General features: G+C 37.8%; 1 protein-coding gene across 2 annotated transcripts; it reads right to left on the reverse strand.

The window, feature by feature from the left end:
* Window positions 1-19,622, reverse strand: LOC108977447. Of its 2 annotated transcripts, XM_018947134.1 has the most exons (10): window positions 18,911-19,622; window positions 15,525-15,632; window positions 10,155-10,242; window positions 9,242-9,693; window positions 8,517-9,132; window positions 5,999-6,521; window positions 5,285-5,485; window positions 2,873-3,026; window positions 703-922; window positions 529-620 (listed from the first exon to the last, which is right to left on the reverse strand). In XM_018947134.1, the coding sequence occupies exons 1-10, from the start codon at window positions 19,499-19,501 to the stop codon at window positions 610-612; spliced, it is 2,964 nt and encodes a 987-aa protein (XP_018802679.1). In that variant the 5' UTR covers window positions 19,502-19,622; the 3' UTR covers window positions 529-609. The 2 variants fall into 2 exon arrangements, with proteins under 2 accessions (XP_018802678.1, XP_018802679.1); XM_018947133.1 differs by having other exon boundaries at window positions 1-922.
* Between the last annotated feature and the right edge of the window lie 3,237 nt (window positions 19,623-22,859).

Genomic DNA, 22,859 nt, shown 5'->3' on the forward strand with positions numbered 1-22,859 from the left:
CCCTACATATTTTCCTGCTGCAATTCAATTTCTCTGTGTTTCTAAATAAATTTCAATATAAAATCTAATATATATAATTTTCTTAAAAATAAATTGTTTAATAAGACTTAATTACTAGTTGCGCTATATTGCCTTAAATAACTAATTGCAAACTCTCAGCGTTACTCATAAGCGCTAAAACTTTTAACAGGCGCCAATTTTAATTTGTTTAAAAGAAATTATTTTTGCTTTATACTATATACCACCCTGTGTTTCGTAATTTGTTTTTTTGTTCATTTAAAAACAACCAATTTGCTCCATAAAATTTGTGCTATCCTTCGCCCCCGCTTTACTCATCCACATACTCGAGCCGCGCTATCGGCAAACCGTCTTCGTCCTGCTCGAATACAACAACTTTGCGTTTCTTTCGCTTCACTTTGTACTCCATTTGTACGGCACTGGGCGTCGGATCGATGCTATTGAGATTATTTAACGCTGCTGTTTTGTGTATCGTTGTTCCGCTGTTTCTAAAATTACTGTTATTTTCACGATCGTTGTCACGTTTCGATTTGACATTGGCTAATGTTTTTATACGCTCGTCATCGCTTTGATGCGCTGCGCGTTTCTTACTTACGCCATGACTGTTGTTATTATTATTATTGTTATTATTGTTCGTTTTACTATCTAAACCTTTAGCGCTCACGTCTGCCTTAAACAACTCACCTGTACTTTGTGATTGCTGCTTTCGTTGTTGTTGTGATTGTGGTTGTTGCTGTTGCTGTTCCGCAGGTGGTTCGTTCGGTAGCGGTGGCAGATCGCAACGTTGCTTCAAATGCTTGTAAACCAGCTCAACTCGTTCCACCAAACGGTTGACGTACTTCGTGGCCGTACGATCTACAACCGAGGGTGTTTTGATGCAATCGTTGCCGCCGAATTCGCAGACCTAGCAAGTTATGGTGGTTGTAGGGAGAAACAAAAAATTTCGGTTTTATGTAGTTGCGGTATTAGTGGTATATTTGATGAATGTATATTATATATCGTCGTCGGTAAAATATAATTTTTGGGCAATATTTTTAATTTTTAAGTTTCAATAATATCTGGCAACACTCCTAAAAATATTTTTAAAAAAATACAATATCTGGCAACGCCCTTTAAAAATATTTTTATTTGAAAGCTTTTTTAATCTTTTTTCATTAAAAATTTTTGCGAAAGCTTTTAATTTTATTAATTTAAATTAAAAATGTAAATATGTGGTAACCCTACTCAAACATATTTACTTCAAAAATCTCAAGCTCATTGATACGCATACTACGCTTATACATTTATTTTACCAATTTTAATTAAATAATTTATTACATGGCAATCCTATTGTAAAATTTATTATCCGAAAATTCTTCTTAAACCTGTTAATATTCATGTTAATTAAAAATGTAAATATATGGTAACCTTGCTCAAGCATATTTTCTCTAAAATTTTCTGCTTGTCTTCAACCTAAGGTCAAAGATTTAATTTTATTAGTTTAATTTAAAAATGAAAATACGTGGTAACCCTACTCAAACATATTTATATAATGTGCTAATTAATTTATTTTACCAATTTTAGTTAAATACTTTGTTGCTTGGCAACCCTTTTCTAAAAATTTTGCCCCAAAAATATTTCTAAACCATGTTTAGTCATGTACTTGATTTACTATTTTACTACTTCTATACATAAATTTTAACAGGTGGCAACTTTTCTAAAATGTGTGTTTAATACACTGGCGACACTTCCTAAAAATATTTTTACTTGCAAGCTTTTATAATATTTTTAGTTAGCCAATTTTACGATAAATTTTAAATTTGTTAAATTTTAATTAAAAAAGTAAATATATGGTAACCCTACTCAAACTTATTTTTGAAGAAAAATTGTCTACCCTCTTTAAAGTGAAGCTTATTGATACCCATAATTTGTGAAGACATTTATTTTACCACTTGTTCTGGTATTTTAATAATTTGTAAATAAAATTTTTTTTTTTCAGGTGGCAACCTTTCACAAACGTGCGATTAATTGTAAGTTTACCTAATTTTCAATTGTTTAATCTTAAATAAATATCAAAATTTCTTTTAATTCTTTAAACTAAAATATATAAATTTAAATAAATTCTTAAATATATGGTAACATCGTCATTATTTCCACAAATTAAAAAAAAAATTCAATATATTGTAACCTTGTCCTTATTTCTCAAAAATGTTTCAAAATACCGTATATATTCATGTTGATTTTGTAATAATTATTTTATTATTTGAGTTAATCAATTTTTAATAAATATATGGCAACCCTGGTGTAAAACTTATTTCCCAAAAATGTTTCTTAAACCCATATAAATTCACGTTGACTTTGTGATATATTATTTATTTTATCAAATTATATAAATTTCAATTAAATTCTTAAACGTATGGCAACTCTAGTCAACATATTATTTCCAAAAAATATTCCTATATATAATACCTTTTTATTTATGTTATTTAAGCTAGTTTTATAATATTTTATTTAATACTATTATTATTAGATCACTTTACATCCATGCATTTTTTAAACAGGTGGCAACCTTTCTTAAAAGTGCAAATTATTGTTATTTTATTTACTTTAATGCCAATAGTGTGATATCTTTAAACTTATCAAAATTCTTATTGAAATTTATGAACAGATGGCAACTCTTGCCTAAAAATAGGTTGAACTTAAAGCTGCCTTACACTTTTTAAATTTTTAGTACTTCATTAACATTTTTATTCTTCCATGATCTTGTTCCAATGAATTATACACATAATCTAAGTTTATCTACATATGTAAGTTGAAAGCTCTCGAAATTCTATTTAAATATGGGAACTAAGTAGTACGTAAAATTTCTACTTACACGATAATGTTGCAATATACCATCTGTTGGTGGTACATTTAGCGATCCTTTTGCTGGCGAAAATTCCCAGACGAAGTGATTACCCGCTTCGATAACCGACTCTGGCTTACAAATATATTTAGAACGTTGCTTTTGAGGATGAAGCTTAAGCCGTCTGAAAATGGAGGAAAATACGGTAGATATTAGGAAGAGGGTTAAAGGATATACCCACATAAAATAGCAAGTACCAAGTTGCCTTTATGTTAGTATTCGAAAGCTATATTTGTACTTCTACTTTAAATGTGTACAGCATTATATTTCCAATATCGTGGAAATTCCCAGCACAGGCAATTTATTCACTTTGTCTTTGATAGACTATTCTATATTCTGGTTTCACGTTAGCTGCCTAAGAATTTGGCATTAGCCTTTGGCTATCTCGTACGGCAGTCCTGCATTATAACACCCTTAGGTTTATAGATACTTTTGTTTAAAATTAATAAATGAACTAAAATATTATTCTTCCATTGTTCTACATTAACGACGGAGATTTAACTGTGTCTTATTTTGACTTTGGAATTTATGCTGCAATTCGTCCTACAGTGCAACGAGGGTTTTACTAACATTCTTATTATTCTGCCGACGGGAGTATTACTGAAACGAATCTGAATTTAAAACTCCAGTTTCTTTTCCATGCAAAGGGCGATAAAATAATCCTAGGGTGTATTCTATCTGTATGGCTGTTTGGTAATCGGACTCGAAGCTTACGAATTTAAGATTTGTATTTGAATTTGTTTAGATTGGCCGTAAATCTGGTCAATCCGCTGATTTTTTATTATCCAATGAAAATCTTTATACTCTGAAATTCACGAAGTTTGTTATACCGGACGGAAGCGACGAAGTCCCATATGTATACAAAAATATTTAGCATGACTAGTAGAGCCGATTTAGTTATGCGGTTCATTTCGGTCGGAAAATTGCTGCGAATTTCTGGATGATGCCTCAGTTTGCTTCACTTTCTAGGATGACACGGATTGTCCGCTTTTAGTGGGCCAGCCAAGTCTTCTTCATTCCAAGTATGTACGTCGTCTTTTGTCGAATCGTTGTATAGGCATAACGGATTTTTGACTTTTCCTATTTTTGAAAAGTATCCGCGCCCGGATAACATCTAGGTTGTGTACAAGTCGACTTCTTCAAATTTGCGGTTCGCCCATAGTTTAGGTATTTTCTTAGTCTGGTTGTCCATATTCCGCGACTATCATTCATCCAACTTCGTTGACATGTTATTTCTGTATCTTTCTTAATTTGCCCTATTGCCCTCTCTTTGTTTTAGGACGTTATCTGTAGCTTCCAATGCAAGGTCAATTCGGGCATTACCGCTTATGACTAATGTTGCTTCGTCTGACACTGTTCGGGAGGCTGATGCAACTCTAAGGGCACCGTTGAGGCGTTTCGGATATCTAAAGTCGCCAGCAAAACTATACTTTTTTAGTTATGCCACCTAAGCTGTGCGGCTTCTACACTTTCAATGACATTTTATAGCTCCTGGTCTTAAACCGTGTTGTCTAAGGGAGAGTCCTGCAACTTCGTTGATAGCCGCTTAGAGTCCTCGTTCAACTAGCCTTTCATAGAGCTTCCCGCTGTGTCAAGCAAGCACAGTGAACGATATGCTGATGGCAAGTTGGGATGTCCTTTTTCCTTACTGCCTAGCGCAAGCCGTTGATTTTGCCAGGGTTCAGATAATATTATATTCCGGCTTCGAGGCAGGCATTGTACAAATTCAACAGTATTGTGGGTCGCTCTGCAGTGACTACTTTCAGGATTTCTGCTGAGATCCCGTCTGGGCCCAGGTGATTTTATTTAGCGCGTTATCTACGTGAAGTTTGGTATGAGAGCCTGGCATATAAATCGACCGATCAAAATCTAGTTCGTTGGTGAAAAACTTTTGTAGTGGACAAGACAAGACGTCTTTATAATATTTGGCATGGATTATTCTCCAAGATAATACTACAATCACTAAACTAGATCATTAAACCAGTTAGTTCAGCCCACTATAGCATACACTACCTGTCATACAAAATTGATCGATCAAAATCGAGTGCTTGCCTGGATTACAGTTCCGTGCAGCTAAAATTATTGCTTTTACTTGTGTTTCCTATGAATTGCCTCCCCGAAACGATGGATGCCGACTGATATAGAAAACTGCTTTATTTTTGCTTTTAAATCTCAAATTCAATTCCTCTTTCATTATCAATCAGCGACGATACCCACAATCCTATGCAAATAACATGCCTTACCAGCAACCATAATATTAAACACTTATTGTAAGATATTTAACTACAATCCTTTTTGAACCCCCATGCGACTTAATTAATATGTTCAATGAAATTTTAATTATATATACAAATACAAACAAATTGAAAGCTTTCGGCTCACCTGCGTGTCTTTCGTTGTGTCACCAATGAGGCGCGTAAGCCTGGGTTTGTGTGCGCGTACGGCTGTTGCTCCCGACTGTACGGCTGCGGATGAGTGTGTGCCAGTGTCACCAGCGGATCATCGGGGAATTGTAGATAGAAGAAGGCATTTTGAAAGGAGTAAGCGCCGAGATTGCGATAACGGAAGCGATGATTAAGCGAGCTAAACAACAGCAAAGTAAATAATACAAGACAAGACAAGAGGAGATAAGATAAGGCATGAGGCATGAGACATGAGACATGAGAAACTGTGTACCAGACACAAGCTGAGCACACAATATAATGCAGATAAGTGAGCGAACGATTGTGTTGAGGTTAAGCTGCAAGGCAGGCAGCTGAAAGCAATTAGTGCGGATATTATGTTAATGTTAAGAGACTGTCTATTTGTATGACTGACTGTGTGTTTAAAGACAGCTACTGGCAGCAACATCAATAGTGTAGCGCAACAGTGTTGCCTACATATAGACGCCATACACACTTGCACGCACAAAAGTATGCCATGATGGAGCTGCTTGTGCAGCACGGCCTCAGCTGCTTTATCAACAGCTTTCTCAACTGCTTTCGCCTGCTGCCTGACACCGCCTCCCGACACCTTTCAATGTAGGCATCTATACAGTTATGTGTGTGTGTGTGTGAGTGTGTGTGTTTGTGGCTCTCTCTGTGTGCCGTTACTTACTTAATTAATTCGTTGAGCGTGTCGTTGTGGCGCGGCACAATGAATTCATCCAAATCCACCATCGCTAAATATCGGTAGCGATGCATTGTACGATAGAGGCAATCGTTGAGTGCCGCAAAAAGCCCCTCGGTGCGTATTTCCTTTTGCGAACGCATACGCAAATTCCATGGCAGAATATTAATTGTCGGCTTTGCGTACTGTGTACTTTTATAACGCTTCACCGGTGGCAATGTTGTTTGTAACGGTGGTTTTGYCTGCTGCTGCTGCTGCTGTGCTTCTGCTTCTGCTGCTGCTGGTGGCGGTGGTGGTGGTGGTGGTTGTAATGCGCCGGTAACTTCTCTTTCAAGCGTTGTTGCTATGATTTGTTGTTTTTGTGCTTGTTGTGTCGTTTCTGAATTTGCCACACCCGTTTGATTGCCAACATTCTCTCTCTTATTGTTGATTTTGCGGTTAAAATTGTTGCCATCGTTGTCTTTGTTGTAATTGTTGTTGCTATTAAGATTATAGTAACCGCTAAGCACAGCTGTGTCGATTATAATTAAAAGAAATGCGAACAATGAAAGGAAAAGGTAAATAAAGTGGCGGAATTTAAGACAGCAGTAAAGGGTTTGAAATACTCGAATTTTTAATATGTATAAAGATGCCCAGCATTTTTCGAAATTATGTATTTTTTTTATTGAACCGAAAATTCTTTAGATCGTCTTTTCTTAATTAAGGTGATACAGCTAAGGTAGACTTTTGAAACTAGAAACTATTAAAACTTCTTTAAAAATAAATCATTGACATTGAGAGAATAACAACAATACTAGATTATACTAGTCAGTATTTTAACAAGTAAAGGGTGAACCAGGAAAAACACAGAAACTTCAAATTGAATGAAGCATTGACATTTATTTTGGAAAGGTTATCTCTTTCAAATATTGGCTACGACTACGTCTCAAATGGTCCCTCCGTTGAGTCCAAGTTTCATTGACTCGTTGGAGCATTTCGACTGGTAACTCGACTAGGACACGTATGACATTTGGAAAACACTTTTGAAACATTTTTTTTTTTTTTTTTTTTTTTTTTGTTTTTTGAGTTTCTCGAAATCTACCGATCCGAATCGGCTCAAAATTTTAGAAAATCTAAGTTAAGTGAAACTTAGGGTTGAATCGCTTGATCCTTTCAAAATTTATAAGCGGGTCCAATAACTTCAGAAACCAATAACTTCCCGATTTTATAAAAATTTGAATTTTCTTCGCGGAAAGTTAAAAAAATTTAGGGGTGGACAAAACTTAACATTTAGGAGGATGAAAAATAGATTTTGTCCGATTCTCCACCCAAGCCGATATGCATGCTAAGATTTACGAAAATCGGTCGAGCGGTTTCAGAGGAGTTCAATAACGTACATCGTGACACGAGAATTTTATATATTAATTTGTATGAAATCCGATCCTCTGGTTGACGTTTTACATATTAAGGTTCTCATTGGCTTTGATCCATGCAAGTCCCAAGAGTTTAAAATGTTCGGTTGCATCCGAACTTAGCGCTCCCTTACTTGTTTTTTTATAATATTTATATTGATTAAAAAGTAAAAAATATGGACATTGATATAGCACCTACTTATGTACAATATAGTCGTAGGATAATAATATTTTCCAATAACCCCAACTTCAAACATCGAAACAAAACAAAATATAAAAATCTATGTTTCACTTATGACTCAATCTCTCTCACAAACAAAAAAAAAAAGTGTGCTCCAATACTCAGAAGACAAGTCGTTGTTACAGTACAGTATTAAGTATTACCATACTTATATTAGTAGGGTTTTTAGACGTGTGGTTTTCAATGAGACAATCATTTTTTCGGAGTCGTTCAAAAATTTAAGCCATTTTTATAAGGGTTATTTGTTCCGCAATGAAGCTCGCCATTTTTTGAATGGGGACGTTAATAAACAAAATTTTTACATTTAGGGCGATGATAATCCACAAGCCATTATTTGGACGTCGTTTCAACCTCAAAAATTCACTGCCTGGTGAGCTCTTTAGGCAAATAGAACTGTTGATCCATATTTCTTCAAAATTCAAGATCACTTAATCGTTTATAACATATTATATCATTTTTTTAATGGCGTAGACACCGCTTACGCGTTTATAGTAGAGTTAACAGCAACGGAGGCTGTTTTCTAGGTTTTATTGGTTGGTTTTAACGTGGCGGCTCCTAAACCAAGCGCACAGCCCAGGGAAGGGATGATTCACTTTCTCACGTTAACTCGATTTCAAGCGGATATTTTTTGGCTATGCAGAGGGTACTTGGTCTAACTGAAGTCTATACAAGACACCATTTCAATATTTTCTAATATTAGCTGGTAACTTAAGGTTTAAAGTAAAGTTAATTATGATTATTCTTAGCAAAACGCTTATTCATTCGGATTTTATTTTTCTCTAAATCTATTCTTTCTTATTATTATTATTATTATAAGGTATTATTGTAAGTCGACATGACCTTAAAACTATTAAATGCTTGACAATGAACTTACCGTCCACTTTGGCTGCATCATGTCCCATTAGAGTAACACCTTTGCCCATCACTTCCGCCAAATCCACATCCCATGCTGTCGAAGTGTTCGGTATATCGCCGTCAATGTAGTGTTGCAGCACGCAAGTGGCGTGTGGACCCAAAGTATGATTATAGAATGTGAAATGAGCAACACCCATGAGAGCGTAGAACTCCAGAAATTCCATTAAATACAATGCCTGATCATAATTGAAATGGAAGGGTTTCACGCAGACAGCGATTTTATCCGGTATCTGTTCATCGGTGGGCAAACCGAATGGCAAATACTGAGCACCGGCCGCCGGTGACATTGTAACAGGCCGATGGTATTGTGGTTGTTGGCGTTGATGCAAATGCTGTGCCGCGGATGCATTAGTTTGTGAAGCACTGGCGCTGCTATTCGCCGCAGCGACCGGTAGTTTGCGGAGATGCGCAAAGTCAGGATCCCAATCGGTGTTGCGCAATTGTAGGAGATTACCCGGTGGGGCGCGTAAACGTGCCACAATGCTTACATAATGCGGCACTTCCAGCTCGGCGGGTCGCACCGGACAGAGCACAAAGACGGCGCTGTATTTGAGATTCCAATTTTCACGTATAACCTGGTACGAGGAGAAAGAGCGTTAGGTAAAGAGTAAGAACAGTTAAAAGGCGGTTCGGTTATGTGCAGCGAAATAGACATTAGTGATGTTGCATGGGACCAACACTAACCTTCACGCGCGCCATCACAGTCGCCGATGTATACGACATCGTATGCTGCTGCTGTGACTGTTGCTGCTGCGTCTGCTGTGGATACCAAAAGCGACACCACACCCGCTCCGGTGTACGTGTCTTGGTCGCGCCTATGACGCGCACCAATTTCGCGCCATCACGTCGATCATAATAGGCCGAAAAGACGAAGAACTTGAAACGTGTGCCGTTGACAACTTGCCAAGCGCCATCATTTGGCTGCATGCCAATCGGAAAGTGTGGCAATGTCTCCTCCACTTTGGCGGGTAAAATTTTACCCCAGGGTATAATGGGTGTACCCATGCCGGCTGGTCGTGCCGCTCCCGCCGCACCAACACCGTCAGCATTAGCCGCACCGCGTTGTGGCTGGGCCAAGACACTGCCGGCACTGAGTAGTGCACCGGCCACACGTCCATTTCCATCGCCATCAGCGTCTGTACAAATAAATGAATGAATGGTGGAAGAAATGAATTGTAAAACCAAATATTCGTACGGCCGCGTCAGACGGTAGGGTTGGGCTCATGCTATTTTATTGAATTTACTGGAGGCTACATTTTATCTACAGACATGCATCGCTCTTCGAAAGCCGCCTGCCATGGAGGGCAATTAGAAATGTGACCGAAATGCACAATTTCCGTTTATATAATGAGTGGATTACTAGCATCCATGTGTAAGACATAGCCATACTCCTCATCCATTTGGGGTGTTCTCTTTGCCTATTCAGTAGTTTCTCTCGCCCAACCTTAGCATGTATGGCCCTTAAAATAATTGAATGCATTGTTGTTTTTTCAATTTCCTCACACCTTACCATTATTTGTCTCGCTTTTGTCTGTTATCATTTGTGCAAATATTTGGCCGTACATTGATTATTTTCAATTTTCAATTATTTACTCACCTTGAATTTTTAATTTATTATCACGAAACTGTACAAATCCTAATTTACTATCGGTCAGTAGATTTTCATCTAGTAAATCGTAGTCATCCTGCAAAAAAAGAAAGAGAGAAAATAATTTTAATATAATAACTGGTAATGGAAGCATGAAGGAAAATCTACGTCACGTCCGTAACGGTTTATAAAGTGGGAGCGAAGTTTTTTACTTCATTAACACAAATTTCGAAAAGTTTGTGATCCAATTCGAGGTTCTCTACTTTTTTTAAGAAAAACCACTGAAACTTCAAATTTAATTTAGAATGTTTATTACCATTCGAAAGTACATTCTTTGGGGCTTTTTTTAATTATCTTTTTTAACTATTGACCGAGGCTCCATCTCAGATGGTCTATCCGTTGAGTCCAATTTTCGATTACTCGTTGACAGGACTCAAAAAGTGCCTCTACTTATGTAGATCAACCGTTATAGAAACTCATAATTCAGTATGTTCTTCTGATTCCAATAAATACAGAGTATTTTCTTAGTGTCATGGATATTCGGCTTGGCCATTCATTTTGCTAGTTGGCCAGGTTTTACATATGGATTTTTGCTTTAGAGTTTGCAAAATGGATTCATTCTTCAACATCACTCACAATTGTTGTTACTAATGCATAATGGATTACAAACGTTGCTCGTGGCAGGTTATTGCTTTGTCATCGTCCATGCTTTCGCGCCATTTAAATGTAGGAATACTGGTAAAGGACTTGTGAAGTGTTAATTTTATCTGTAGAGAGCACATTATAACAGCGATTCGCGTTTGTTATCCTTCTGGATCTCTAGTCGAACATTATTGACGGCGGTGCGAATATAAACTCACGCATAGTTAAAATGTTAATACGTTTCTTCTAGAAAAAACCCTTCGGTGATATTCACAGGAAACTCGCCACTCCCTTACACAGATATTGTTTATATTCAGGACTATTTTGAAAATTGTCTCTGCAACTTTAACACGAGGTAAATCTTTAAAATATGTTTTTAAAATTAATTTAAGCATTTTTCTTGCAAGTTTTGTTATCAATTTCGGAAGGTAACGTCAAAAACTAACCTTCAGTTATCGTTAAAGTCTCTTCACAATCAAAAAAAAAACTTTTTAAGCGTTCGATTACGGTATCTCATATGTAGTTCGTCTGGAAGGTTAAAGAAGGTTAAAGGGTTGCAACCATATAAACATCGTCTAGTTCTAAACCACAAAACAGCAGCGAAACACAAATACACGTATCCAGTAGTCTCCTGATACTGATACAAGTGATTATGTTTGCTATCTCTGTCCCACAAGCTCTCAAGTGGTCTGACAGCCTAAAACTTATAACCATAGAGAGTTTCCAAGAGTTTCGCTATTTCAAAAATCATCAATACGGAATATATTAGGTTGTCAAAAAAGTCTTGCGGTATTTTCGCTAGTTTTATTCGTCGCATCGGGTCATGCTATACCTTTTTGGAAAGCTCATTTCACGCGCTAACACTTGTTTGATTGATTGTCGTTTGTTTTAAGTCGTTCGTGAGTTATAGCGTCGCAAACATGGAGCAAAATAAAGAGAAAATACGGCATATTTTACAGTACTACTACGATAAAGGCAAAAATGCATSTMAAGCCGCCAATAAAATTTGTGCAGBTTATGRACCCGATACAGTTTCCATTTCCACCGCACAACGATGGTTCCAACGTTTTCGTTCTGGTGTAGAGGTGGTCGAAGATGCGCCACACTCCGGAAGGCCTGTCGTCTAAAATTGCGATAAAATCGCTGAATTGGTCGAAAGAGACCGGCATAGTAGCAGCCGTCGCATCGGTCAAGAGCTGGGCATGAGTCATCAAAAAAAAAATTTTATGATCAATTGAAAATTCAATAAAAAATACCGCAAAACTTTTTTGACAACCTAATAAAATTATTAATCGTTATCAGTTAACGAGTCCGAGTTTACGTACATTCCTCGCAAGTGACTTAAAGTGCGATGCAAACATCGTCGCAAATTTCAAAATCCGTGTTGCATCCGGTTTTCTCTAATCCTTTCAATATTTAGAGACTAGTTTAATGTTTAGTAATGCTAATGAACCAAACTTTGTCAACCGTATAAGACTGGTTGTTCCATTGTTCCGTAGAATCCAATATTGAAAATTTTCGGTAGTTAAGGGCATTAAGGTAAAAAACGTTATCAAATCTCCAGCTTTGTTGAGAGCTGTTTCATTGCGCCAAGCAAAATGGCTGCCTTTGGGATAAAGAGCAATCTGAAGAGATTGAAGAGCTGCCATTTCATCCTGCTAAAAACAAGAATTGTTTGGCTTAGTTTGTGGGATAGTGGTATTCACATTTCCTCAAAAATGATGACGTTGAGAACGTAGCAGTCAATGACGACCGTTGTAGCGCCATGAAAACCGAATATTTGATGCTTGAAATTGAAGCTTGCGATCTCGGCGAAATTTGATTTCAAGAAGCCGGCGCCACATTCCACACATCGCATCAATCAATGGATTATAAGCTGGTCGATTGGACACCAAGATTGTGTGATATCACACCGTTAGACTTTTTACTGTGGCTTATGTGAAGTCTAAAGTCTATGCGGACAATCCCGCTTCGATTCAGGCAGTGAAGTAAAACATCACGCGTGTTATTCCCCAGTTATCAGTTGAAATGCTCGAACGAGTAATCGAAAATTGTACTCAATAGATGGACCATCTAACACGTAGCTGCGGCCAACATTTGAAATAGATAATCTTCAAAAAATAAATGCCAAAGAATTTTCTTTTGAATAATAATAATGATGAAATGATAATGAAATTTGAAATTGTTGTGTTTTTTTTTCATAAAAATTAGGTAACCTCGAAATGGATTTTTTTTATAACCCAGACCTTGCCTTCTCTGACTACAATTTCATTCTGTCTATGCAGAACTTTCTCGCTGATATATGTATCACATCAAACAGTGTATCAATACTTGGCTTGATTCATTCTTGGTCATTAAGCCGAGCAGTTCTTTTGTGATGGAAACCCAAAATAGCAACAAGGATGACAAAATCTTATAGCTTCATATAGACTTCATAAGACTATGAATAGTACTAATCTACATGTTTCTTTTTATAAATGTCCATACCAAAGGAAGACAGTTATATACCTCTGACACTCTTCTTTTTGAACACAAATGATTTTTTAATTCTTTCCAGAAATTTGCAAAGACTTTGTCAAATTTCCGCTTTGAGAATTTGAAAATCAAACTTTGAATCTTAAATGATTCATGCATTTTACATTTCATAATTTCGGATTAACATAAAATTGAATTTATGCAATTTTCACTTGTTTTTGTTATGGCATTAAATCTTAAGTATCTGCAAGCCGTGCGCATTTGGTGTGTATTTTGCATTAATTACGTATTTAACTGAAACTGCACGACTGCCACATTGTACCGGGTTAAGTATCCAAATTATAAACGACAGACTTTCAACAACGTCACGTGACCGAGGCATACTCCAGCTCGCACACAGATCTGCATAAAGGACTTACGTAGTGCAAAAGTCGCTTAATAAAATTCATAATTGAGAGAGAGAGAGAGAGAGAGAGAGAGTGTGCAAGGGTTAAAAGGAAATCAGCTTTGTAAAATGCATTTACTTGGCATGAACATTTTGCCATTCGTCACTCGCCACTTTTTATTAATAAATGCAAATCCATTTGTCTCAAAATGCGACTAAAAAGCATAAAGCTGCGAGAAAATGCCAAAAGTTTAAGCAAAAACAACAAAGCGTTGAAATTAATGCAAGAAAAACTTTTACCTACCTACGTATACAGGGAGCTGCAGACAGACAATTTGCCTGGACAGACATACATACATACATATATGTATACAGGGTTACATATTTATATATACTATATAATATATACATATATAGACTACACTCCGGGTCAGTTGCTTCACACGCGCCAATGTGCTGATTGCAAAGGACTGAACTAACAGGTGAAGCTAACGCAAAAATCACAACAACAACACACGCAATAAAATTCCAGCATTAAAAGCAGAAAAGTGTAGCGACTAAAACGCGTTGGGAAAGTCTGCAACTGTTGTTAAATTATGATTTTGCATAATTTTCAACGTCGGTGTGGCGCTTAACCGTTTTGCAGTTGTTATACCCTGCACAGGGTCGCTCAGTTTCTGAGATATCGATCTCAAATTTGATACATGCTCTTTTTTCGCTAAGAAGCTATTCATTTGTCGTAACTACCGATATCCGACCAATATAACATATAGCTGCCATACAAACTAACCGATCAAAAGCATGTGTATGTATGAAAAGCTTTTTTATTTGACGAGATATTGTCAGGGAACTTCACAGGCATGATTCTTCATGGCAGCAATACTATCTCCAAGGAAATTCTTCAAATCGGATTACTATAGCATATCGCTGTCATGCAATTTGAACAATCAAAATTGTGTCCTTGTATGAAAAACTTTTTTATTTGTCGAGATATCGCCACCAAATTTCATAGAGATGATTCCTCATGGCATCAAGACTATCTTTAAAGGAATTGTTCAAATCGGATTACTATAGCATATAGCTGCCATGCAATTTGAACAATCAAAATTGTGTCCTTGTATGAAAAACTTTTTTTATTTGACGAGATATCGTCACGAAATTTCCCACGTATCATTCTTCATGGCAGCAATATAACATTCAAAGAAATATTGGAAATCGGATGACTATAGCATATAGCTGCCATACAAACTGACCGTTAAAAAACATGTTCTTCTATGAAAAACTTTACTTTTATTTCATGAGATATCTTTACGAAATTTAGACTACACCATTTTTGAAGATAACTGTACAATATATGATGAAATGGCTCAGATCGAATCACTATAGCATCCAGCTGGCATACAAACTGACCGCTCAAAATTAAAATCGTGTAAACCAGGTTCTGTTTTTGTAAAGGATATTATAGCTTCGGTGCAACCGAAGTTGCAATTTTTTTTTTTTTTTTTTTTTTTTGTTATTTTTTGCTATTTACTCTGTACGAGAAAAAGGTCACGAACAACTTGAACTCGCTGCACTGTAACTCTGTGAGGCTTAACCTTTACCGTTGTTACAACGAATTTTAATATTGTCGAACCGCATCGTTTGTGCTTAAGCCCGCCAACATGACTTGTACTTATATATACAAACACATATGCATAAAGGAATACACACACAAATGTACAATGTTGATTTTCCCAAAGCTTCGGTCAGTTTGTATATCTAATCCCGGCTATTTTTTATTATTTGCCTTTGCCCTGCTTGCTGCGCTAACGTTTACAATCTCCCTCGGCATATGTTTTTGTTAACAACGTGCAAAAGAAAAAATACGAAAAACTTACCTTTACATTATCATAATCCGGCATTGAATCACCCGAACGTGAGCCAAAGTTATTGGCATGGCGCAGCGCCATCATCCCGGTGTGCGAACGGTCGTCGATCATGAACAGCTTTTGCAGGAACAACAACAGCGAGAGCGCGCATGCAAAGTTACATAAAAAAGAAGAAGAAGAATATACGAAAAATCGCTGCATTATTTTACAATTAAAATGTCATATTGTTTTTGTCTATTTTTTTTTTTATATTTTTTCTCGAACTTCAGCGTGGTAATATTTGAGCAAGACTTAATTAAATAAAAATATGAGAAATACGGTAAAGGATAGACACGTCACGTGGCTAATGCTAGAAAAATAATGGCGTACAAATCACTTAATTAACAGCTAGGTGAGAAGAGAGTCAAATAATTTGAGAGAGTAAAGCGTTCGTTACTCAGGCTCGATGTAATTATGAATTACGGATCTTCTTTATCTTTTCTTATTACTTGAAATCTACATAGTTTTTTTCGATGATTACAACAACATGATACCCAGATCTTACGGAAAGCTTATCATGATCTATAAGGTATCTTTACTCGATTTTATGACAGAAGGATTTATATCAAATTAAATATTTAAAGAGACTTAAGTATATTCGATATATTTCTAAAATTGAGTAATTTTGAAAAGAACCAGAAATCAAATTAACCTACGGATCCTTATTTTTTAGTTGTTGACCATAGCGAAACTACATTAAATTTCAAAGCTAATGAGCTGACAAGTTTCTAGGTCAGGTACTTCAGTCTCACTAGTTGAGAACGAGTAAGAGCTATTGGGCCATTGACTTCTTGTCTTTCACTACTAGACGCTTGGACCTCGGCATAGAGGCATTGGCTTCGTGTGGTTCACTACTAGATTATTGGGTCTTGAGCGAGCTCTGCAAGTATTGATTATAAACAAGCAACTGTGCAGTCACAAATTCCTTCTGGCGCAGCGCAAATCATAAGCGGTCTAATGAGCTCTCAGTAAAGATCACCTCCCATAACTATTAGGAGTTCTAACTGGCACCATTCTAATCGGGATTCATGCGTTGAGATGAAAGTTTTACCGAACAAGTGTTTAAGTTACTTGTAAGAGTATGAGATAGAATCAACTCAACATTTCATTATTGCATATCTCGTAGGCTGACCACGTTTTGAACCATTCTTTCGGAGCCATATACATTACACCGAATAAAATTGTAACTTATTTAAAGGGATATTCGAAACTATTAGTAAAAGACTGCAATACTGTTTATTTACTTAATAATTAAATAATTGTATAAGCTTTTGGTTGATGGAGGGGCCTTCAAATAAATCCTGACCACAAGAGTAACGATGAAATAGTTTTTAACAAAGCTTAAAATTTGATAATATTTATAAGTTTTTGTTTCGCTATCTAGCTACCCAATCGTGTTTAGAATGAATCACTGAGAGCTGTGGTAGACATCCAGTCTCAAACGGCTGAAGTCTTAATAACCGCCGAGGAGATGCTTTAACGTTTCGTTTTCCTCAGCACATGCTCAGCCTTCGCTATCATATATCTCCTATTAAGTATATATTTTGCCATAACGCTTAGATAGAACAATGAGCGCTAACAAACAAATTGTAATAAGTAGTTGTAACTTCTTTTTTGGTTTCGGTAATAAAAACGTTTAAGAAGATTAGGTTAGTCTTCCGCAACTGAACCTAGTTCCACGGTTTTCGGAATTGTTTCTAGAACAGCAGCCACAGTCGAAGCGAATGTATTGCAAACGAGCCGAGTGAGCCGTTCGATGGGCCTGAGAGCGTGAGTGACTTAGACGTGATGCATATGAATCAAGCAGCCTGTAGGGTATACGCCGTTCGATGGGAGGTTAAGCGAGGGTAGGGATTGAAGTGTGAAAGTTTCACAGTTAGGAATATCAAGTGGTGGACGCTTGAGTTAACCTTGAAGAAAGAACTGTCCGGCAATCTAGGCGAAAGTTTCAGTGCGTCCGACAGTCCAGTTCTAACAGGCTGTAACAGGTATGAATTTAGTTGTGCCGTGAGGAAGTATAAGGATTTGTTGCTTAAAATTAAAGAAGAGGATTGGAGAAGTTTTGTTAGAGATAATAGGAACGACCCTTTGGTTAAGTCTACAGCAAACTGCCCGGATCATAGAGCGACGATATCACCTATATTCACTTGACTGACACTCTGTTATGGTCAAGGAGAGAGTGTGGGGGAGGGTTCAGCTAGGTGCATTCTTTCCCAGGTCGGGAATGTAGACACTTCAAGCACAAGAGGTACCTGTACCTCTATTAGATGTTGAGGGGTTGGAGTAGGAGTTTAGCCTATTTAGGTTTAAACAGACTCCAGGTCTGATAGTTTAAGCAGAGAGATGTCCAAAAGCTTGTGGAAGTTGATTCCGGTATACCTGGAGGCCATTTATAATAAATGCATTTGGGAGGGATTCTTTCCTGAAGTCTCCTAATAAGATCAGAAGCGATCTTTGTTCTTATCGGGGCATCAGTTTCCTTTCAGTACTTGGAAAAGTGCCTGAAAGAGTTATCATGGGACGGCTTCAGCAGCTGAATATGGATTTTCTGCTTTCGGAGCATGGGCCTCTGAATGCATTTTTGCATCAGAGGCTCCTATGTGATAAGGCTGTTTGGGTTGGTGCGAGTCTAGGATTGGGTGCATATTATTGAAGAACGCCAGATGTACTTGGACATTAGGGATTTAGGTGGTATGGAAATCAGCTGGATAGATATGTAGATGTTTAGAAGTTCAGAAGTTAGCGGTGTGGTCTCCACTAGTAGGAATGCCGAATAGTAAGGGTAGTATGAGTATGAATTGTATAGGCAGCGAAGCCGTTTAATTGAGTATAATGTGCGTATAGGGTCTTACCCCTTGTCACCAGTCAAGAGCAGTATGGAAGCTCAACTGGTAGTGTTTTTGGCTACGATTTCGGACCGCAAACTAAATTCCGGTACTAAGAGAGGCGGTAGCCCTTGGAGTGAATTTCAACCTTCCCATGTGGACTGGACCCACGTGGAGGGTGGGGTTGCATGGCAACTGGTTGCCCGACCGCAAGTACGACAGAGGGTTTAGATGGGCCTCGAACCCTAACAAGGTGGTTAGTGTGTTTATTCCACAATGCCAATTGGTACTGAAAATGCGTGGTAACGACTAAACAATCTGACTAGCGTTTCCTTAAGAATACACATGATTATCGGAACAAAGGGAATTATGTGCTCGCAATGGGATTTGCATGAACCTGGACATGCGATGCTTAATCAACACGGAATAAATATAAGTAAGACCTAAAAACCCACCAATTTTACTGAGAATTGACTATTAATCTTTTCCATGTAAATACATGACACAATTGTAAACATTTTGTGCACTCACCTCCATCAGTACAATCAATCCGAAGACGGCAAAGAATGCTATAACAATTAAAAAGCTCATGCCAGCGCGTTCACGTGAACCCCACATTTGTTTCTTGCCACGTTTCGTCGTCGAACTACCACCGAATCTGTTGCTGCCGCTATAGCTCTCATTTGAACTGGTACTACTGCCGCCGCGTCCAAACACACTAGAATGTGTGTGATGATAATTGTTATAATGGTGACCTATTTTCTGCAACAATTCATATTCATCATCCTTTTCAGGTTTCACATCGGCTAGTTTTGTGGAATTCGTTGAGCATAAGGATTGCATTGAGCTGCTGGCGCTAGAATCGGTTAATGTTGCACGTTTCAGTGCAAATTTCGTATTGCCAAGTTTGAGTGGTGCTGAGTTGTGCTGTTGTTGTTGTTGCTGTTGTGGTTGCTTCAGTTGTAAGTAATTGTTAAAATACTGTTGCGTGTTGTTGGTTGCATTGGTGGTCTTGTTTACATTCGAAGTAGTTGACGTTAAAGATGAGTTTGAAGAGAGCAATGCTTCGGAGCCCCCCTTGGTAAGTTTCTTACGTTGTGGGGGGCTCCATTTGAGAGGCATTGCTTGTTATTTGTCACAATTTCACGATGCGACACAACTATGTTTGTCGCTGATGTTGTTCGGTGTTCAATATTAATTATTGTATTTATTTAGTTTTAAAATTTCGTGTGAATTTTATTAATATTAACTTTCTAAGGATTTTGAAAAAATTGTTTTTTTTTATTTATTTAGAAATTACAAACCAAATTATTGAAAATTAAATAAATGGTATTATGATTTTGATTTTACTTATTTTTTGTATTTATTTCTCACAGTAGAATCTCTAAATTCATCTCCAAATTATTAGTATTCAAACTGTCAAGTAAGGACTCAAGACTTGCAGGATCATATAACTTGGCAAGATGGCTACTATTCGACAAAGCGGTGGGTTCTTCCTTCTGAAAGCAAGTAGTTCAGTTAATCTCCGCTGCCAGAACAGCCAGGGTCACAGTGAGCTATGGCTTCGTTCGCGAAATTCAAGTCTCCGGAGGTAGACGTTATCTTTCTAGCACTTTGACAATAGAGAGAGCAAGTTCTACTGTCACACCTTGTTCAGCTGATGAGGGTAGCCTTGGACTGGATTATACTTCTGAATTATGGACGATGGAGAAGATAATATTTATACCAATGGCACTATTCACTGGCAAAATCTTTCATGCTTATTAGTCTAACTTTCTTCTTAAGATTGTGGATTATGGAATATAGTCGAAGGCGTTGAAAATAGCACCCATGCATACGAACCAACATGCTTACAGAGCACGCAGGCACTACGAAAATACAGACCTTCCTAGACAAAGAAGGACCTTTGAACATTACGTCTCACCGAAGCGTAGCAAGAGACCTGAAGATGAGGAATGTGACAGCACCGATGTGCAGATGGATGGCCGGACAGAATACTACAAGAGGCTGCGCATAGGGAGCGCTATCCCCCTTGTTATGGAGCCTAGTCGTGGACGACCTACTAGTTCTGCTAACTAACAATGGTATGACATTGTTATTATAGCTAGAGGCAAATTCGAGAACATTCTCAGCATTTTAGTACATAGTGGTTTAAGCCTAATTAAAGGATACTGCAGTGGTTTTGGGCTGAATATCAACCTCTCGAAGATGACCAGCGTCCCATTTGCGAGACGTAGTTCCCTGCCCGTTCTCAAGAACTAGAACTCTCTTGGCAGCAGTGATGTACAGATGGTACTTTTGCAACATGATCGTGCGACCGATTAGCACGTATGCGACGGTGACTTAGGCTTCAAAACCATCACAGACTTCGGTTCGGCGGCACTTGAAGTCACGATTGAATTCACACTACTTCATCTAGTAGTCGGTCAGGTAGTCAGACACAAACTGCTTAAAGTGACAGCAGAAGAATTTGAAGGAGATAAGGTAATCTCATCACAGCGTAAGAAGGACTACTGACCCTTCTCTCAAGAGACATCATTACCTAACGGGTAAACTTCTCCAAGTCTAGGGGACCTTAATGCAATCCTTGCCAATCTCCTTAGTGACAAACTCAGGCTACTTGTTTCCTTTTACGTTGGTCACTGTAAGCACCAATTTGTTTTATCTTCTCGGTCACCCAGCTCGTTCATACTAAGATGTAAGCGAGGGTGATGCTTCTTGTGAGCTCACTAGCTTTGTAGTTTCCGCTACGGTTGGAAAACCACAGGAGTGTGATAATGAGCAGCTTAATGCTGTTGAGAGTGAGGAGAAACACTCCTTGACTAATTTTGTGCCCCCCGTGTACGAGTTCGAAGCTAATATTGGCGTTCAGCAATTGGAGTGAATGCTCACTTCCCTGAAAGAAACTGCACTTAGAAGCAAAAAGCCTACTGCAGTCTAAATAGCAACTATTTAAAAAACTCTGCAGTGATCCGATAGTCTAAAACTAAACTTGAAAGAGAGTTCCCATGCAGAAACCTCTTTCTCCAAACTTTCGAACTTTGTCCATCGTTTCAGATTTCCCGAATTTTGTCCATAATTAAAGAGAGAAATAGCCAACAGGAACAGATTTAGCGATCCAGTGATCCGAGTGTTCAGCGACACTGTAGGAAACGGAGAAAATTTTAGAGAGTCTATATTTCGAAAGACACTGCAGTGAGCCGGTAGTCTAAAACTCCCTCCAACCTTTTCTTATAACTTTGTTCATTCGTGGAAAAGCTCACCGCGCCTCCTATTTAACGACTTCGAACCGTCCAGGATTCCTGAATAGAATCGATAAACAAAGAGTCCATCCGGAGTGGAATCAGCAATGCAGTGATCCAACTTTTCAGGGACGACGTAGGAAAGTAATAAAGTTTCAGTAAGTCCATATTCGGACGTTTTTATACCCTGCTTCCTTGAGCCTTAGGACAATTTTTACAACAATGCAACCGCTGGTTATTTCCACAGGAGCTAACTGTATAATGGCATTGAGTGCTGTCCGTAGTATATCGCAGTTGCTGATTGTAGGCGCTGTTTGAACACATTCGAGCTTCTTTGGTACTATTGCTTTTTCAAGCGCCATCCGCCCTAAGAAAACTCCATAAAATATTATTGTCTTGACTGTGGTTGCGTAGAACCAAAGCAAGATTCTCTACCTCCTACCAATAGCTACTTTACAGCAGTATAGGAGAGTAGGTATCGGTCTCTACTTCATCCAAAAAGTTTATTGTTGTCCCCTCAAGAAATTATTCTTGTATTTATCGGAATTACATGGGCTGATCACAATGCAAATATATACATATATAAACAATATTCTACTGAAAATGTAACGGTGTATATATCAACAAATATACCGTTACCATGGCAAAGTCTTTGTAAATAGTGAACGCTTCCAACTATTGACATAATTGCTTGCCGCTACTTTGCCAAACAAGTGCCCCAATACCCAACCCCCTGAACTATACCCAATAACTAACCCAACCAACTGTTGCCATCGCAATCGTCAACTGAAAAGCGTCAAGTGACGACCTAGCAAGTGCAAAACGAAAGCAAAACTAAAATTAAAAGAAAACTAGCATGTAAATAAACAAACGTCGCCGACATTGCATTTCGCCAACAAATTTTGCTGATGCCGAACCACATAGCATTCGCCACCGCGCAAGCAGAACGCTATTAGACACAAGCAACGAAGAAGCAGAAGAGACGAAAAAAAAAAACGAAACAAAAAAACAAAAAAAAAAAAACGCGTAAAAAATGCAACAAAACCATTGAAAAACTACAGGTGTAAACAAAACTATCGTGTTGCTTCGTTACAAGTACAGAACAGCGTGCAAAAACAACAGCAATAATGTCAACAAGTGTGCCGCACGCGCAACAATAACGGCAAAAACCGACACTCATAACAATAAAGTGTCAAAGTCACTGCTTGTCGCCTAAGAAATGCGCACGAAATAGAAGC

This window comes from Bactrocera latifrons, unplaced genomic scaffold (genome assembly GCF_001853355.1).
Source record: "Bactrocera latifrons isolate USDA-ARS-PBARC rearing strain unplaced genomic scaffold, ASM185335v1 scaffold_9, whole genome shotgun sequence".
NCBI classification, from domain to species: Eukaryota; Metazoa; Arthropoda; class Insecta; order Diptera; family Tephritidae; genus Bactrocera; species Bactrocera latifrons.